Source organism: Patiria miniata, unplaced genomic scaffold, assembly GCF_015706575.1.
Source record: "Patiria miniata isolate m_02_andy unplaced genomic scaffold, ASM1570657v1 HiC_scaffold_20, whole genome shotgun sequence".
Classification (NCBI taxonomy): domain Eukaryota; kingdom Metazoa; phylum Echinodermata; class Asteroidea; order Valvatida; family Asterinidae; genus Patiria; species Patiria miniata.
In genome coordinates, this window is record NW_024037059.1 from 30,635,678 (window position 1) to 30,651,664 (window position 15,987).

At 38.9% G+C, this 15,987-nt stretch overlaps 1 protein-coding gene across 1 annotated transcript in view; it reads left to right on the forward strand.

The window, feature by feature from the left end:
* The first annotated feature begins 1,413 nt into the window (after positions 1-1,413).
* Positions 1,414-15,987, forward strand: part of LOC119728602 (neurexin-4-like) — a 56,779-nt gene continuing 42,205 nt past the window's right edge. The window contains exons 1-7 of the mRNA XM_038200900.1: positions 1,414-1,783; positions 8,765-8,949; positions 9,865-9,990; positions 12,976-13,113; positions 13,472-13,578; positions 14,770-14,939; positions 15,663-15,817. Coding sequence (XP_038056828.1) covers positions 1,479-1,783; positions 8,765-8,949; positions 9,865-9,990; positions 12,976-13,113; positions 13,472-13,578; positions 14,770-14,939; positions 15,663-15,817 — 1,186 coding nt within the window. The 5' untranslated portion in view covers positions 1,414-1,478. The remainder of the gene's footprint in view (positions 1,784-8,764; positions 8,950-9,864; positions 9,991-12,975; positions 13,114-13,471; positions 13,579-14,769; positions 14,940-15,662; positions 15,818-15,987) is intronic.

Sequence of the window (15,987 nt, forward strand, 5' to 3'; positions counted from 1 at the left end):
ATCCCATGCATGCAGTGCAGTGTAACTGCACTGACGCCCCGGTGTTGCCATGGACGTCACGGGGCTGTTTGCAACGCATTTAGCGAACCAGACTAATATTTCCCAAACCTCGGGTCCGCTTCGCCTCGGCTTCAATTCAGTTGCCTTAAGTTCCCAACTTGGGGATTCTGGTTCAATATGGGTTCATATTCTGTTTCAAAAATGTTCAATCTTTATAATATGAGTCCGAGATTTTAAGTGTTTCCCCTTATTTTGACATTAAAGGTGATACTAAAAGTGTTTCTTGTGCCAGACACGAAGAATGAAACCGTAATTTAAAAAAGGCCGTATTTGATTTGAAGGGTAAGGCCTGAGCCTCATGGCTTAGGCCATGGATGAAAAGGCTTCCACGACCATTCTATTCGACGAAGTAGGGACAGGGGGATGGCTGACATAAGAAGAGGGGAAAAAAGCATTTGAAAACGAAGTTCAGGAACTGAATTCACAAAACTTAAAATCGCGGAGAAGCTATATAGCACTGAAGCGCCAAGTCATCTTGCCAGTTGGAGATAAGTAAAAATTTCATGTAAACATCACCGCCCTCCCCTTCATTTTTGCATGACAGTTTTAAAATCATTTCACCACGGTCTGTTGTCTCTCATCACAGTCGCCCACACCCCCACACCCAGCCCCCCCCCCCCTACTCGAGGCCTTGGCCCCAGCTCCACCCCCGCCCTGCCCCTCTCCGTACCCCCACTGAGTTCAGGACATCGTTATTAAAAGATTGTCTTGGGTCAATAATGATGTGTAAAGTTTGAATACAGCATGGGGTCCGAGTGCCGATATTCCCAAGGTATTCGATTCATTTTGTTAATAGCGCCCTCTACCACCAAAGCTCTCGTCATAGAGACAGCATTATAGCATAGGGGAAAATATTGTAATCCAAAAATCCTGCAAATGACAGATATTAATCACCATAAAGTTCATTATTAGGTTCACAGTCTGTATTCATAATGCACATAAATCACAGTATGTATAGTGACTATCAGCGACTGAACGATAGACCTTTTGCGATGCGGGTGTCTCGGAGTTTTTGGGGTTTCTTTTATTTCAGAAATAATTATTCTTATCCATAAACTGCCTAATTTCGACTCCGCCTTAACGCACTAGGTCTATAACACTTTGAACTCAAAGTCAGATGATCACGTGCATGCATACGCTCCAAATAAGGATATCAAGACAGTATCCTAGTGCAAATGCAAGCCCCACAGAGACCCACTGTCTGACGATGAATAAGCAGGACGCCAATATCTCAGACCGACAAAATGCTAATTTGCAGGGCTATACGTAATTATTGCTTCCTGAAAATCCCGGACGAGGCTCGTCATGAGTGTAGGTCTTGCATGCATCGAGACATCATGCGGTGACCTAGCTTCTAAGACTAAGAGCCCAGCTGCAAACTTGCTCCACGCCGGACCGCCGGGTTGAACAAAAAAAACATGGAGCCCGCTGGATCGCCCCGAAAACTTCTCCCCTCCATATTCTTACTTTTCTGCTCTCTGTACACGGCAAACTCCTTCACTTTTACGAAAACAGAGTCTTCCTTCGCGAGTTTTTACCCGGATTGGTTGCCCACTTCGAAGCAGGGTGTGTCCTTTCGGTTCAAGACGCTTGAGTCTGATGCTCTGTTGTACCTTCACCACTACGCCAACAAGACCGACGATGAACCGTCTTACCGCTTTTGGATTGAGCTGAAAAATGGAGAGCTACTTGCTAGTCATCTTCTTGATGATCACATTGAAAAGTAAGTGATAAGTTTGATGAAACATTTAGGCCTACATATAGTAAGCGACGTTATTTATAACCTTTTCCCTCAAACACGTGGACCAGCTATGGGTAGCTAGAGAAAAGTTTAAAGGTAATAGGCCCTAGGTTGCTGGTTTTAGCTTCGATCAGCCGGTCCGGTAAAGGTGTACTGTGCTTTGTCGAGTTTCATTCACTAAAAATACATTTGGTTTTACGAAATTCCAATTATTTGCAACTAGCCCGACTAGAATTCGGTTATCAAAGGCCAGGTTCGTTTACAAGGAGCAAAAGTGACGCGAAGTGAAAACCTTGTGTATGATGGTTGAAGACGCTTCAATTTTTTTTTCCCGTTAAAATAAAAGCTACAAATTGAAAATTCGTTTATTGTAGAACAAAAGTCCAGATTTGGGGAAGAGCACTTGTTATGCACAAGGATGTAGTTGTGAATCCATCACAGGTCAATCAAAAGTCTTGTTACAAGTCAAGTAAAATCACAAGCCCTTTATATGCAACTTGAATGGGTCTAGCAATAAACTTACCAAGCAACTTTCCTGTTAATAGAAATAACGACGCGAAAGGGAATTATTGGTGCATCCTCACCTTTTATGGAAATTATCTATGCCGCAACCAGCGATTACATGGGAATGATCCAACGTTTTATTGTAAAATCGTAAACAAAATGAACATTCAAAAGCTGTAATTAAAAGTACAGGTACTACTTTTGTTCCATTTCTTTAATTTATTTATCAGGTGTTTTTTTTAGCAGTGTGCATTTACCTTTTTTCGGCATAGTATTCAGTTAAGAAGTTGAACCGGTGTTCGTTCCCTTCAGTACTGGTTTATTTCGCACTCCAAAAACTCCACAAAAAATGGAAAAGAATCTATTACGAAAACAACACTCAGTGATATACATTTAAATACATAAGTAGGAAAAAGAACAAAAGAAATTAGGGCACATTTACAGTTTACTATGACTGGGCACAAAATTGAAAAACAAACAAACAACAGTCTGGTGCCTGGATAGCCATAAAGCTAAAGGCTTATTGCCAATGGGGTCCGACAGGCCTTCTGCAATGGTTGCTATATTCGCTCATACCTCCGACGCACGTCCCCGTTTCCTTCCCTTTTTAGTGTCAGTGATTTTTTTTAGTGTCATGTGCTTTTGAATAGCTATGTAGGTAGTTATGAGCGAAAAGGTCATATGCAATACGTTTTCAAATTGAAATGTAGGCGCCATATTTTTTTTCCCCGAATTGGCCGGCCGGTGCGGGTAACTTTTGGGCCAAGACTGTGTAGTGTTTGGTGATGATTCATACTGGCGAGTGTAACAGATTATGTCCATCCTATTTACTATTTAGTCTCCCGGCCTCCCTAGGCCTAAAAACCAAGGGTGTAAGTTGGTGACCGCTGATATAAACCCAGTGTAAAGGAAACATTGCGTCTTAAAGCATTCAGATGCCGCTGATGTACTAACTTCGTTTTAATTTGCGCGTACTGGTCGTGCACACAATGTCGTAACTGGAGAGTTGCAGACCAAATGAACTGCCATAGACCCTCATGATAAATGCCCCCAATTCAGTAGAAATACTCACAACCTCTAAGGTGTTCAATACACACATCAAATTAAAGCTGATTTTATCATTCATAAGATGGATTTTGCGTCGGGGTGATGTAAATCAATATTAGGCTTTGCCCTTCACCGACGTAAACACCTATACTCAGTGTACGTGTTACCTCCTTTTCCCAACTTTCACTCGGGAGGTATTCACTGAGTATATTCCTACAGTGTTTATACGTCGGTGAAGGGCAAAGCCTAACATTGATTCGATTTCATCATCGTTTTCTGTTCAAATGATTTTTGGGGGTAATCCAATGACTTTGGGGGTAATCCAATGACTTTTGGAGGAAATTTTCATCAGAAGATCATCAGCCCTAAAAAAAAATCCTAAAGCTCATCGCCATTAAAAAAAAATATTTCTACACTCCATTGCGAAATAAAGAAAATTTATAGGCCCAAGTCATCCAAATTTCACAGAAACAAGCTCATAAGCTTTAATACAAGCTGAGGGCTTGGCCCACAAAATGCTCTAATAATTTGAGGGCATGCAAATCGTGATTTGGTGGGCGTAGGCAATTTTTGGCCTATTTACTGGTCTGCACCTGAGTAGACTTTTTCCCGGTCCCCCCCCCCCCTAAGATATGTCAAAAGAACAGAGCTGTTCGAAATGTGCTGCTGAGGGCGCACTACTTCGGAACACCACGTGGCACCGCGAGGCGATCTATCTGTGTCGATCACTTTACACTAGCGTCTTGAACCAAGACTATAAAAAAAACGCGGCAATGATGCGAAGTTGCCAGATCCGCGTGCACCACAAGCGCTGTCCAATGATTCCTGAATTCAGATCCTTGGGTAGAGCTTCGTGATTATGATCAAATTTACAAGATTTGAAAACAGTGGAGAGGCCCAATGTAAGCTTGGAACTTTAATTGATTGCCTTGTAATTCACCACCATACGCCTACGGTCGATCAGGCCGAGAGCCACGCCGTTACAAGTTCAAAGTGTGAATGTAGGTATTTGTTGATGTACCCTAACGTGGCGCAGCCCCCAACGTGGCGCACTTTGATTTTTCGCCTCTAGTGCCTTGTTAGAGCAAAATTGTTACCTCAAATTTCACAAAAAGTGAAATTTCATCAGGCTCTAAACATTCCAGTTCATAAATCTTGAGTTTACGTAACCGCTACAAAGTTTTTGGGAAATTTTATTTTGGCGTGATTTTCCGATTTTTTTTCGAAGTGCATAATGATAATGAACCCTTTTAAACTTTACCCCAAAATAAGAAAATACTTTGCTGACAGATTTGTAGTTGCGTATGTGAGTGGAGATGATAATGATTTATTCAAATTTATCAACTTTACAGAAATTCTTAAATGTTTATTTGAATTTTCCCAGATTTATTCAAGTGCGCCACGTTAGGGAACAGGCCTCAGCCGAATTTGTGCCCAATTTCCGGACGCCACCGTTTGTTTTTTTTAAATTTCGGACCTAATTTCATGACACTTAAATTGTTCACAAAGGTTCAACAGCAAGCATTATAAAGGTAATAGTACCAGTATTTAACTGAATGAATTTGAAGTTTTTCTACGAAGAGGTTTTGCAACACTGTATGAGAAAAGTCGGGAACGTCGAAGTGCGCCACATTAGGGAACACCACTACGCTCATTGAGGTGAATTGAAACCAATCTTTTCACACTTGCGCGCACTCGTTTCTTGTATTTGCTCCTATTACTTTGGAAGGGTTTTCAGAGCTGCTTTTAGGTTTATCAGTGATGCAGTCGAACGACCCTTTTTATTACCTGTTGTTTATTTTTTGCTCTGTGCCAAGTTAATTAAAAGTCACAGCACCGCGCTGTTCAAGGCTAAAAAAGTAAATAACATTAATTCTACCTGAAGGATATGATCTATGTACATTTTCTTCACTAAAGGAAATTTAATCTATATTTTCCTACCTTTGTGAAATATGATGAAGCTTCTTGAATCATGCCACCCATCTAATTTTGATGCCAAAAAATCATTGTCAAAAAAGCTGGTGTTATTGGCCATTTTAGAATTTCATGAGATTTTTCTTGTTAAAAAAATGCACTTGTCAACCACTGTTAAGTTCACTTTTTTCCACTGAAATTGCCTTAAAAGTGAAAAATGAACAGTTTCATTTACTATTTTAAGGTGTTTTACATGATTTATGCTTGAATCTTGAGGATGAAAATGGATTTTATGGACAGTTTTGTTTAGCTCAGTCAGCAGGCACACGTGTCAGTCAAGTCACATGACTATTTCAGGTCATCTCATTGGCTGAAAATGATTTTTACAATTTATAAACAGTGATGCCATGTGCTTTAGTGGATTATAATTTGGCTTTCCTATGCATGCAATGATAAATTTTACTTTTATCCCAACCTAAGCAAGTTTCATTGAGGCTGTGTACATTTTCTTCTCTAGGCCACGGTTTTATGGTTTGACAGTTGAATTACCCTCAATTTCAATTACTTAAATGCTGACAACTTTTGTAGTAATGTACCCCTCCTTGTGTATGAACAACCACCGACAGTTAAAAAAATCAATCCTCCCTGCCATGCCTTTTACACAGGCTAGTCACCAGCAGTCAGATCACGTTTTTTTTATCAAGCACTGTGACTAGTCAAATGCAGTCAACAGACAAAAGCAGGCAAGAAGTAGGCACAGCTGACTTTTTAATCACCTACAGTCAAAGCATAGCTGTATCAAGTTACATAAACAGTCACAGCCAGTCAATCCTGCTTTATGTATAGGCTGGGCGCTATTAACTGAAAACAGTCACTTGTTTGATTTGACTGAAAGGACAACTTTGAACAGAATGTATGCTTGCATGGGAGAGTTGTGTGCTATAGAGACATGATCTTGATGTCATTTTACTCATTTCATGTTCTTTCCCGTGGTATCAGTTAAAATGCTGTATCAAATACATTTTTGGTCATGTACCTCGTGAATGTTATTGTGTTGCATAATTATAGTGGGGCAGATATGGGAAATATTTGGGGAATTGTGCCTTTAATGATACAAGCATGGCACTTGGAAAACAGAATATGTCTTAAGAGAGATATTTGGCTATAGGGCCATCGCAGATTTGTCCTTTGAATAAAATATAGGTAGAATAACATGCAATTTAAAAAATGGCTGCCATTGCTTGTTATTCTACCTATTTTTTTTTCAAAGGACAAATCTGTGATGGCCCTATTGCCAAATATTGTTCTCATGACATACTCTGACTGTATACCATTTTCCATGCTTGTATCATCAAAGGCACAATCCCATCACCTATCTGCCATACTAATACTGGTATTGGTAAGAGCTTATCTGTAAAAATCAGAAAAAACTTGACTACTTGGAACTTGGTGGCTAATTGACAACAATGGTTTAGTAAATCTGAAATGGTTTTCAGTTTAAAGTACAGGGTGACCCCCCCAAAAAATTGCAACCCTAAAACAGTCGCTTTAAAAAAGGGATACATGGATTTTTATGCTTTGGGGTAGCAAATTAAAGCTGTGAGATTTTTCTTTTAAAACTGAAAAAATCATGAAAATAACACTTTGGGTTGCTGAGAAAATGCCAATTATGTAAAAGTAGTTATTTGTCATCCTGTACACCAAAAAAAAATTACCACGGTAAGGAATTGTCACTGTACCTATTTGTGCATGTCCTAATCCTTACAAACAACATGGCACATAATATGACATGAGTACAAATGAATTTGATGAAAATATCTTTCATTTTCCACCCGAACAGGTATCTCATCCCTTTTAGTCCTATTTTAAACCCATTGACCATCATCAATATGTCAAAATACTAAAGAAATTGCACAAATGAAGGATAATTGCACAGTAGGCTTACAGTAAAATGTTTCACTGTTTGAAGTACTTGTGTACAGGATGAAAAATGACAACTTGAACATAATTGGCATTTTCTTAGCAACCCCAAGTGCTATTTTCATGATTTTTTTCAGTATTTGAAAGAAAAATGTCTTACCTTTACTTTGATACCCAAAACATAAAAATCCACTGATCCTTTTTTCTAAAAGGCACTATTTAAGGGTTGCATTGTTGGGGTCACCCTGTACAGTATGCACAGTTTATAAGCAGACAAATTAAAAATCACAAACAACACAGAAAATTTGTGTGTCTACGCCTCAGCCAGAAGGTTTTTATTCAAAAAATGTCGGGTACCGAAATCTGGGCAGCCGACCCATCCTCCATGTAGCACATTATTATTATTGTCAATATTCACATTTTGGGCACCACAAAGGCCCAGAGTACCAATAGCTCATCCAAGCACCATTTGACTTGGAGACCATAGCTCTTCCGTTTTTTGGGCACCCACAAAGGCCCAAGGGCAGCTCCAAGCACCATTTGACTCGGAGCACCACAGCTCAATCATCAATGCAATAAATGACCTATTTACGATAGGCCGAACTGAAAATCTATTAAGAAAGTGCCAGTAAACTTTATATCACCACAAAGCTTATGATAAATTGTTTCTATGTACAATTACATTGTATGCCAAGTCCACAAAAGATTTTGATGCACCGTTCTTTCTTCGTTTGAACTTACAGAAGACGGAACGGTTCATCCTCCCCTGTTGTACTGACTCAGGGGAAGACATGTTGACAGCAACAATAAAATACTAACTACTCATTAAATTACTTACATAATGTTGCACACTGTGCTTTGTTTAACCTAAGTATTATTTACAAAATCGTAATGGCAGGAGTAAAAAATCATTAATGAACCATGGGGTGTTTTATCCGCTTCAAAAAATGCCATGGAGGAGGAGGGGAAGGTGGCGGAGAATTAAAAATGTGAAGTAAAATTTGCTATCCAAGTTGTTTGTTCAGAGGCTGAGACAAAAGTGACTGGCCAGCAACTTTTCCATCCCGCCTAAACTTTCTACTTCTAGAATGTCAAGAACCAACCCTACGTCTCATTGGCCCAGCCAGGCCTTGCCAAGTGTCACAGAACAAGAATTCTTATTGGTTGGTTGCCCCTCCAAGCCTTCTCAGCAATTGGTTAAAATTCGTGGCTGTTGATTGGCTCTTCTCCTGTTTACAGGATCTCACTTTTGTCACAAATTTGTCAATAGGGTTTCATGTACAAAGTTCTTCATACGAAAGTACAGTATGAAATGCATTCACAGTGATCGAGATGTGTGTGCATGGAGTTAGCCTACATTTTGCAAAACACATATAAAATAACCAACAGGAGAAGATCAATGGAAATTTTGCTGCTTATAAATAATTTGATCATTTAGTGATAAAATTGATTATTTCAGTGCACTGTGAGATTTTATGTTTGTTGGGGACAAAATTGACTTGCACTTCATATACTATTTATATTCACTGGAAAACGAGAGTGGTTAATTTATCTTCTGTGAATTATTCTTTCTCCCAGATTCTCTCTTAAAGACAAACTAAACGATGACGAGTGGCATACAGTCAACTACACTAAGATGCCAATGGAGGGAGACTTGTCCATCAGTGTGGACTCGACAACGGTTGGTCTCAGTTTGTACCAAGATGATGCTATCATCCAATGGCAAGAAAACCTTGATTCGTTGTCTGCAGTTGTCATTGGAGGCAAGTAATATACTTTATAAAATCCTACAATACAAATTGTGTTTCAGGTACATGTATTTCTAACAACAGTCCTGTAGTTCTCAATTTTAAAGGGCCCATGGGATGAATTTTTCTTATAGGAACACATTTTGTGCAACTTTCTACTCCTCTTAAATGTATGAAGACTATTTGACATCCCTTTTTGGTTAATTTCATTGAAGAGTGCACTTCTTTAACAAACATTAAAAAATGTCCATGCTTTTCTGTACAACTGAGGGCGCTGTTGCTATCATGTCATATCAGGAAGACATGTCCAGTTGAGGGGTTTTCTGTAACTTGTGCCTTGCACGTTTTTCTGTCGATGCCATGCAAATCAATGTGGTTTTTGCCATCTCTATTTAACTTCCTGTGTTGTGTCTTTTTCATTTTAGTTTTACCCCAAAATTGCCCTCAAAAATTCAAAACGCTGCACCCTTTCTACAACATGCCTGTTGGTTTCAACAAACCAACTTCTTTTACATAATTGGCATTTTCTCAGCAACCCAATGTGCTGTTTTCATGATTTTTTCAGTATTTGGAAGAAAAACGCTCAGCTTTAATCTGCTATCTAAAACATTCAATTTCACAGATAACGTTTTTGAAAATATCCCCAAAATAAAATTTCATGGATCACATTTTTGAAAAAGGCAAATGTTTGAGGGTTGCATTTTTTTGGGTCACCCTGTATAAACATGTGTAGATTCAAGCATGTAAAAAGTGGGTACAATTAAGTGTTTAGAAATGTGTTTAAACTCATAATACAGTTTTTACGAAGTAGTTGGGTGAGTCCAATAATAAACCTTAAAATGTATTTTTGTTCTCTTATAATGAACGGAGCCTGTATCTACACAAATCACCGGATTTTGATTTGCGTGTTTAACCTGATTGATATCATAGGATTGAATCCCAGCTCATCTGCCATGCTACCCAAAGACTTCAAACACTTGACCGGATGTGTGGAGGACATCTATTTTTGGATTGACGGCATGGAGTCGTGGAAAGTAATGAACTACAGTATGCAGGGTGAGTGATTACTTGGAATGTATAAAATATGACGTGGATTCGGGGGAGTAGTGTAAAATTACTGGTCCGAGGTGTTGACTATAGTTAAAGGCTATGAGTAGACCATTGGTGCAATTATTTTTTGGAAGCAACAAAAGTGTTCAAAATCAAAAGATGGTATTTTTAACAACTAGCCTGATAAAGCATTAGCTCTGTGAATGCTGTCTATTTTAAGAAAACACAATATTCTGGATCTTGATTTCAATTCAAAAGTTCCTGAGTCATGACAATCCCGAAATCAGCATTCGGGTCATGATTCTCGTGCAGCCGATTGTTGCTACGTGATGTCACACACTAAACCGATGATTCTTGCTAATAATAACATGTGCGTCATCAAGGTTTCTCCCAATTACAAACCAACTGCCAATGGAAAATTCTAAAGATGTGTCACTTGACACATCTTTGGGAATGACCTTTTCTTGTTTTCTTCATTTGAATGACAGCATGCCAGAGGGAATAATTTCACATGGAGTTTAATGTTATTAGGCCTACTATCTTTAAAACAAGTATGCTTTTTAATAATAATTTGGTTGGTTACTTTTTGGATAGAAGCGAATGTCTACTCTACCTTTAATTGCCCCAAAATGTGAAGGCCAGGGAGAAAGGAAGTCAAAATCAGCCAACACCGATCGAGAGACCAGTCATTATAATCTTCTCAGAAAAAAAGTTGTGTTTGCTTCAATTTACCTAACACTTGTTTAGTTTCGTTATCAAAAATGGAAACATTGTGCGGGAATTCCTTTCCATGTGACCCGTTAATCGTTTGTCTCTTCGTGAAGTTTAAGCATGGTACAATCAGAAACTTCACTTGCTGTCGCAACTGTTGCATGGTTGGTAGTCTAGGAGCCAGTCTAGCCACTTCTAAGGTACAACTGACCAGGCTCGTCGCCAGCCCTATAAGTATCAGGGGGCCATAGTATCAACTAGGGGGCCCACTACCATAAAAAAACACGTACAAATGTATGGCCAAGTGCTCGCCACGGTGGGGCCGGCCACACCAGGCCCTCCCTTGGCGACTGGCCCGCTACTGACCAGTTGGGCCATGTGTGTGCGAGGTAGTTAATTTTACTTGGCAGACGGCACGATTTAGAACATCGATCAAAGAAGGAAGTGTGTTGGGCTCATGAGGTGTCGTAAACTGTATTAGTCATACCACAATGTCAACCTTCCTGGACGATAACCTTTAAATGTTAATCGGTTCTTGTATAACTTGAGGGATCTGGAACATCAGAGGTAATGTACAAAAGGAAGGGATGTGCTGAAGTCTGGGACATTCCTAAAGACATCAGAAAAGCCAAACTATCTTAGCCATTACAGCTTCCCAGTACACACAGGTTTGTTTATGATGCGCTCTGGGGAAAGTTTTTTGTTTTTTAAAACTTAACTTATTTAACTTGTTCATGATTTTCAACTTGCGTCAGCTTGCATACTTGTCATCTTATGTAGTATGTTGGTTCTTCACTGAGTGTTCACAGACATTTTGATGGTGTTTTCACTCTATATCCGGCAAAAGATCATCCCGAGATAATCACATTCTAAGTTAATCCTTGTTTTTAATATCAAATTTTCGACCAATTTGTAGTTACAGATTGGGGAAATGTTTGCAATGTCAAGTAAGGCAAAAAAAGAAGAAGTGGATCTGCTTCTGATTACAAAGCATTCTAAAATGGGGTAGGTAGGGAATTTTTTTTTTACCAATTTTTTTTGCGTATAATCATATTGCTGCGTCTGCATGAAGTCAAGGGTAAAACTTAGAACCGGAACCAATTTTTTTGGCCGAAAACATGTTTTGTTCTTTGTTAATTTACTGTTGTTTGCTAGAAAAAGTCTCTCTTAATTTAACAGTAATTCACAAATAAAACTTCATAAAAAAAAAAAAGTGGAGGCCTTTATTTTTTAAAATAGTTTTGTGCACAGTTTTTGTCACTTCACAAAAACACAAACCATTTTTTAGGTCGGAGGTCCTAAAAACCATTGCTCCCAATGAAATTTGGATCAGTCAGGGCTACTTTTTAAAGAGATTTTTGCATGAAAAAGTGAATTTCTGAGTGCAAGTAATTCATCTATCAAAGCTTGATTCCCAATCCCATAGCATGCAGACAACCCAAGAAATGATAGTGCTAGAAGGCACACGGTGCCTTTTACAGAGTTGTAATTTGAGGCGAGTCGAGTCATTTTAAAAGAAGTGACTCGATCGAGTCAAGTCATTTTAAAGAAGTGACTGGAGTTGAGTCGAGTCATTAGGTCAAGAAGGTCAAGTCAAGTGAAGTCGAGTCAAATGTTTAGCTCAAGTCATTTTGAGTCATGAATATTTGAACACTGTTTACCAACATTTATAAAAGGAGGGCATAAATTTAGCCGGCGTTTGATTCCAAGAGCTTTATATGAAATCGCCCAAAGCCAATGATGAAACTATGAATGGGAAAAGTTGTTTAAAATACGGTTCCCTGATAGTATTTTGTGCGTTCCAGAACCGCAAGGTGGGAATCTGTGACACGTATGTTTGTAAATGAACATAAAATTGGCACCGTAAGTCATTGCAAATACTTTTTGCAAAATTTTGCTTTTATTTTTTGGACTCAAGTCTTATTAACCTTCGCTCGAGTCAAGTCTTCTGATGAGGGACTCGAGTCGAGTCGAGTCATTTGCTCGCAGTGACTCGAGTCAAGTCAAGTTATTTACCCTTAGGGACTTGAGTCGAGTCGAGTCACCAACGAGTCAAGTCATTGACTCGAGTCATTACAACTCTGGCTTTTTACTTGTAGAAGTAACTGGTGTGTAGTAGGCACCAGTGAAGTGGACATCAGTGTACGTAAGTGTGAATGATACGCTTTGCCTACCCGTGTTTGATGGAACCCGACTCTGTTTACATTAGAAAAGTATTGATTTAGGCATTATGGTTTGCGTTGTTTCACTTATTCTTTTTTTTGTATACATTTTGTACAGCGGGAACTGTGCCAGGCTGTGTGGATCTGTGTGCATCGGAAATGCCTTGTTTGAACGGACGGTGTGTCAACTCATATGCCAGTACATACTGTGACTGTTTCGGGTCCGGCCACCATGGACCAGCGTGTGAAATACCAGGTATTTTAAACTGACACAGTAAACAATAAGTTTGAAAAATTGAACAAAAGAAATTGACTGGTGCAGGGTATGAACCTGCGACCTCTGGATTGCCGTTCCAGTGCTCAACTAACTGAGCTATCCAGCCCTATATTGGTGGTCCCCCATTTTGTATAAGTCTTTGTTCAAGGGGTGCTAGTCAGAAGCCATAAAGCTGTATATGCCATAGCCGGGGATCACGCCCAAAGTCACGATACAGACCTGGGATAAAGCAATCAGGGATCACTCAGAGAGGATGGAGCTTTTTATTACATTTTTTTCAAATGAACCACAAAGAAAAACTGACTAGGTGCCTGATTTTTGTTAATTCACTTCAAAGGGAACGCTGTAGTGACGTTTCAAGGTTTCAACTACATACAGTATGACATGTTTCCAACTGATGCCAAAAAGCCCATGGAGAAGAATCATATCAACTTGAGTTTTAAGGTATGTAAATTTCATTTTTTGTTCCTTATTGTTTTGTATGTGACCTAAATCAGCATGTTTTTTAACTGTTTGTAACATCATTTTCTTTAAGTACCATTGTTCAAAAGATTTGTATGAAGTACCAACATTAGTTATTAGTGATCTAACATGAAAGAACTATTCCTTTTTTAAATAAGTGAATGTAAAATTTGTGATTTCACACCTACTTTAATAGGCATAACATTCTGTTAACTGAACCTGTTTTAAAGAAAATGTGGGCAAAAATTAAAAAAGAAACCACTGATCCATGTTAGCAACTAGTCTAAATTTCTCAAGTCAATTAATGCTGCATTCCCCATGATATTTTCGATGTTCCTCCCAAAAACTAGTTTCCTTTTCTAAATTGCTCTTTTTCTAACAATACAAAAGTTATTCACTTTTTAATTATTACTTTACATTTTTTTCGAAATTTTGGCTGCCGGACAACAATTCTGTTCTTCTGGGGTAGGCTGGTTCCGGCCCCACAATGAGTATCGGTAATGTATGGACCGAGAGCCAATCCGCTCGCAAAGCAGAGCTGTTTGTGGCCCAAAACAAAAAAGTCTTTTTAAAAGGGTTGCAGACAATCAAAAAAAGTTAAAGAAGGTTTTCTGGCAGAATAAAACATACAAGTTGAAAATATATCAACAAAAAGAAGTGAATTTGTTGAGAGCACGTGAATAACATCTCGAGTCAAACAGGAAAATGTTTCTCAGCATTCGAGGTTTATCGCTCTACGTTCTAATTTCTTCACCCACATAAAATCACAATTTCTTGTTCTGTAACTGTGGGGACTATACACGAGTTGTCCCACGGTATTAAGGGACCGAAGACACTATGGGGACAGCAGAAAGTCCCCATAACTCGGTCTCAATTTCCCTAACAATAAAAAATTTCCCCAAAACGCGGTGACAGCCCGCCCCACTTACCATGCTCTGTGTAAATCAGCCCTAATAAGCAGGCCTATAAATGTTTGTGACTGCAGCATGCATTGTTCGTAATTCAGGGGAAAATGTAAAATAATGTGTTCAAAGTTTTGAGTTGACTGGTCCTGGTGCAAAATACTTCAGATGTCATCAAAAGTTTCTGCAAAGTCAGTCTGGAAAAAGTCAAGTAACGTGCTTGAAACATGACAATGAATTCCTTTTTTTTTTTATTCAATTTCTTTTGTAGGTCGGTAGAGAGCAAGTTGTTGGCACGTTGTTTTATGCTGCTGGCACGACGCCTGTTCAGACCTATTTGGCCATTTTCTTGAAGAACGGCAGCCTAGTGGTGAATGTCAAATTAGGCAAATCTCTGAATACCTTTCGGTTTGACGACCAAGCTGCTGTGAATGACGACAGGTGAGTTCTGCTTAAAGCCGCGTTGTGCATTGTACGTATTGTTCCCAAGCGCTTGTGCTACAGAGCTGGGTTGAAACATTTCGTAAAAGGGTGCTTTGGAAAAGTGCTAGTAAATTTTACAACTAATTTCGTATTCAAATAGAAATACCTTGTAATAGTATTTAGATTAATAATCAGTTATCGCTTAAAAACCAGCAGAATCTGTGGGAGAGGTGTTATAAAACAAATATTGCTTTATCTCGCGGTGTAGAAAAACTAGCCTCCCTCGGTGATCCATGGAGCATTCTATTTTCCCTCAGCTTCACCTCGGGAAAGATAGAATGCTCAATGGATCACCTCGGGAGGCTACTACACTTGAAGAAGTCAATATTATTTAGTTTATTATGTACAGCTGCGTAGCTGCATTTTAGGTCCCTTCTGTGTTTCTCTTGATAAATTTACCCCCAAAAAAGTATGTTAAGGTGCTGTTGGGCCTCTTCATTTTTGACATTTTGTTTTATCCTTTTATGTTTATTTTGTTTTAGTGTTGGACCAAGAAATGATCTATTCTCTATAATACGCTGCATTATCAAGAGTACATAAATTCTTACACTGCTAGTTTTAAACCGCAATTGTATTGACAATAATCACATTTCACATAGGAACTTTTCATAGATTCATGGAATTAGTTTCAGCGATTTGTTAAATCAGATTGCTACTTATCTATATTTCTATACACGAAAGGTGGCATCATGTGAGCTTCATCCACAATGGTAAGAAGATAGAGGTACAACTAGATGGGCGGAGCTACCAGCAAGAAGTACCAGACGGGGATGGGGTGTTCCACTTTGATGGTCAAGCGCTCATAGGCGGAGGACGGAACCTGAACAGCTACCCAGGTAAAAGGCCTTGTACTTGAGTGAATGACGCACTGTAATCACCTCATTTTGGGTTATATAATGATGTGAATCGTAGGTTATTGATGTAGGCCTACACATTGCCACAACACAAAAAAAATGAAATGTTTACTATTTTTAATTCTTACATTTAGGTGAAGTTATTTAACTTC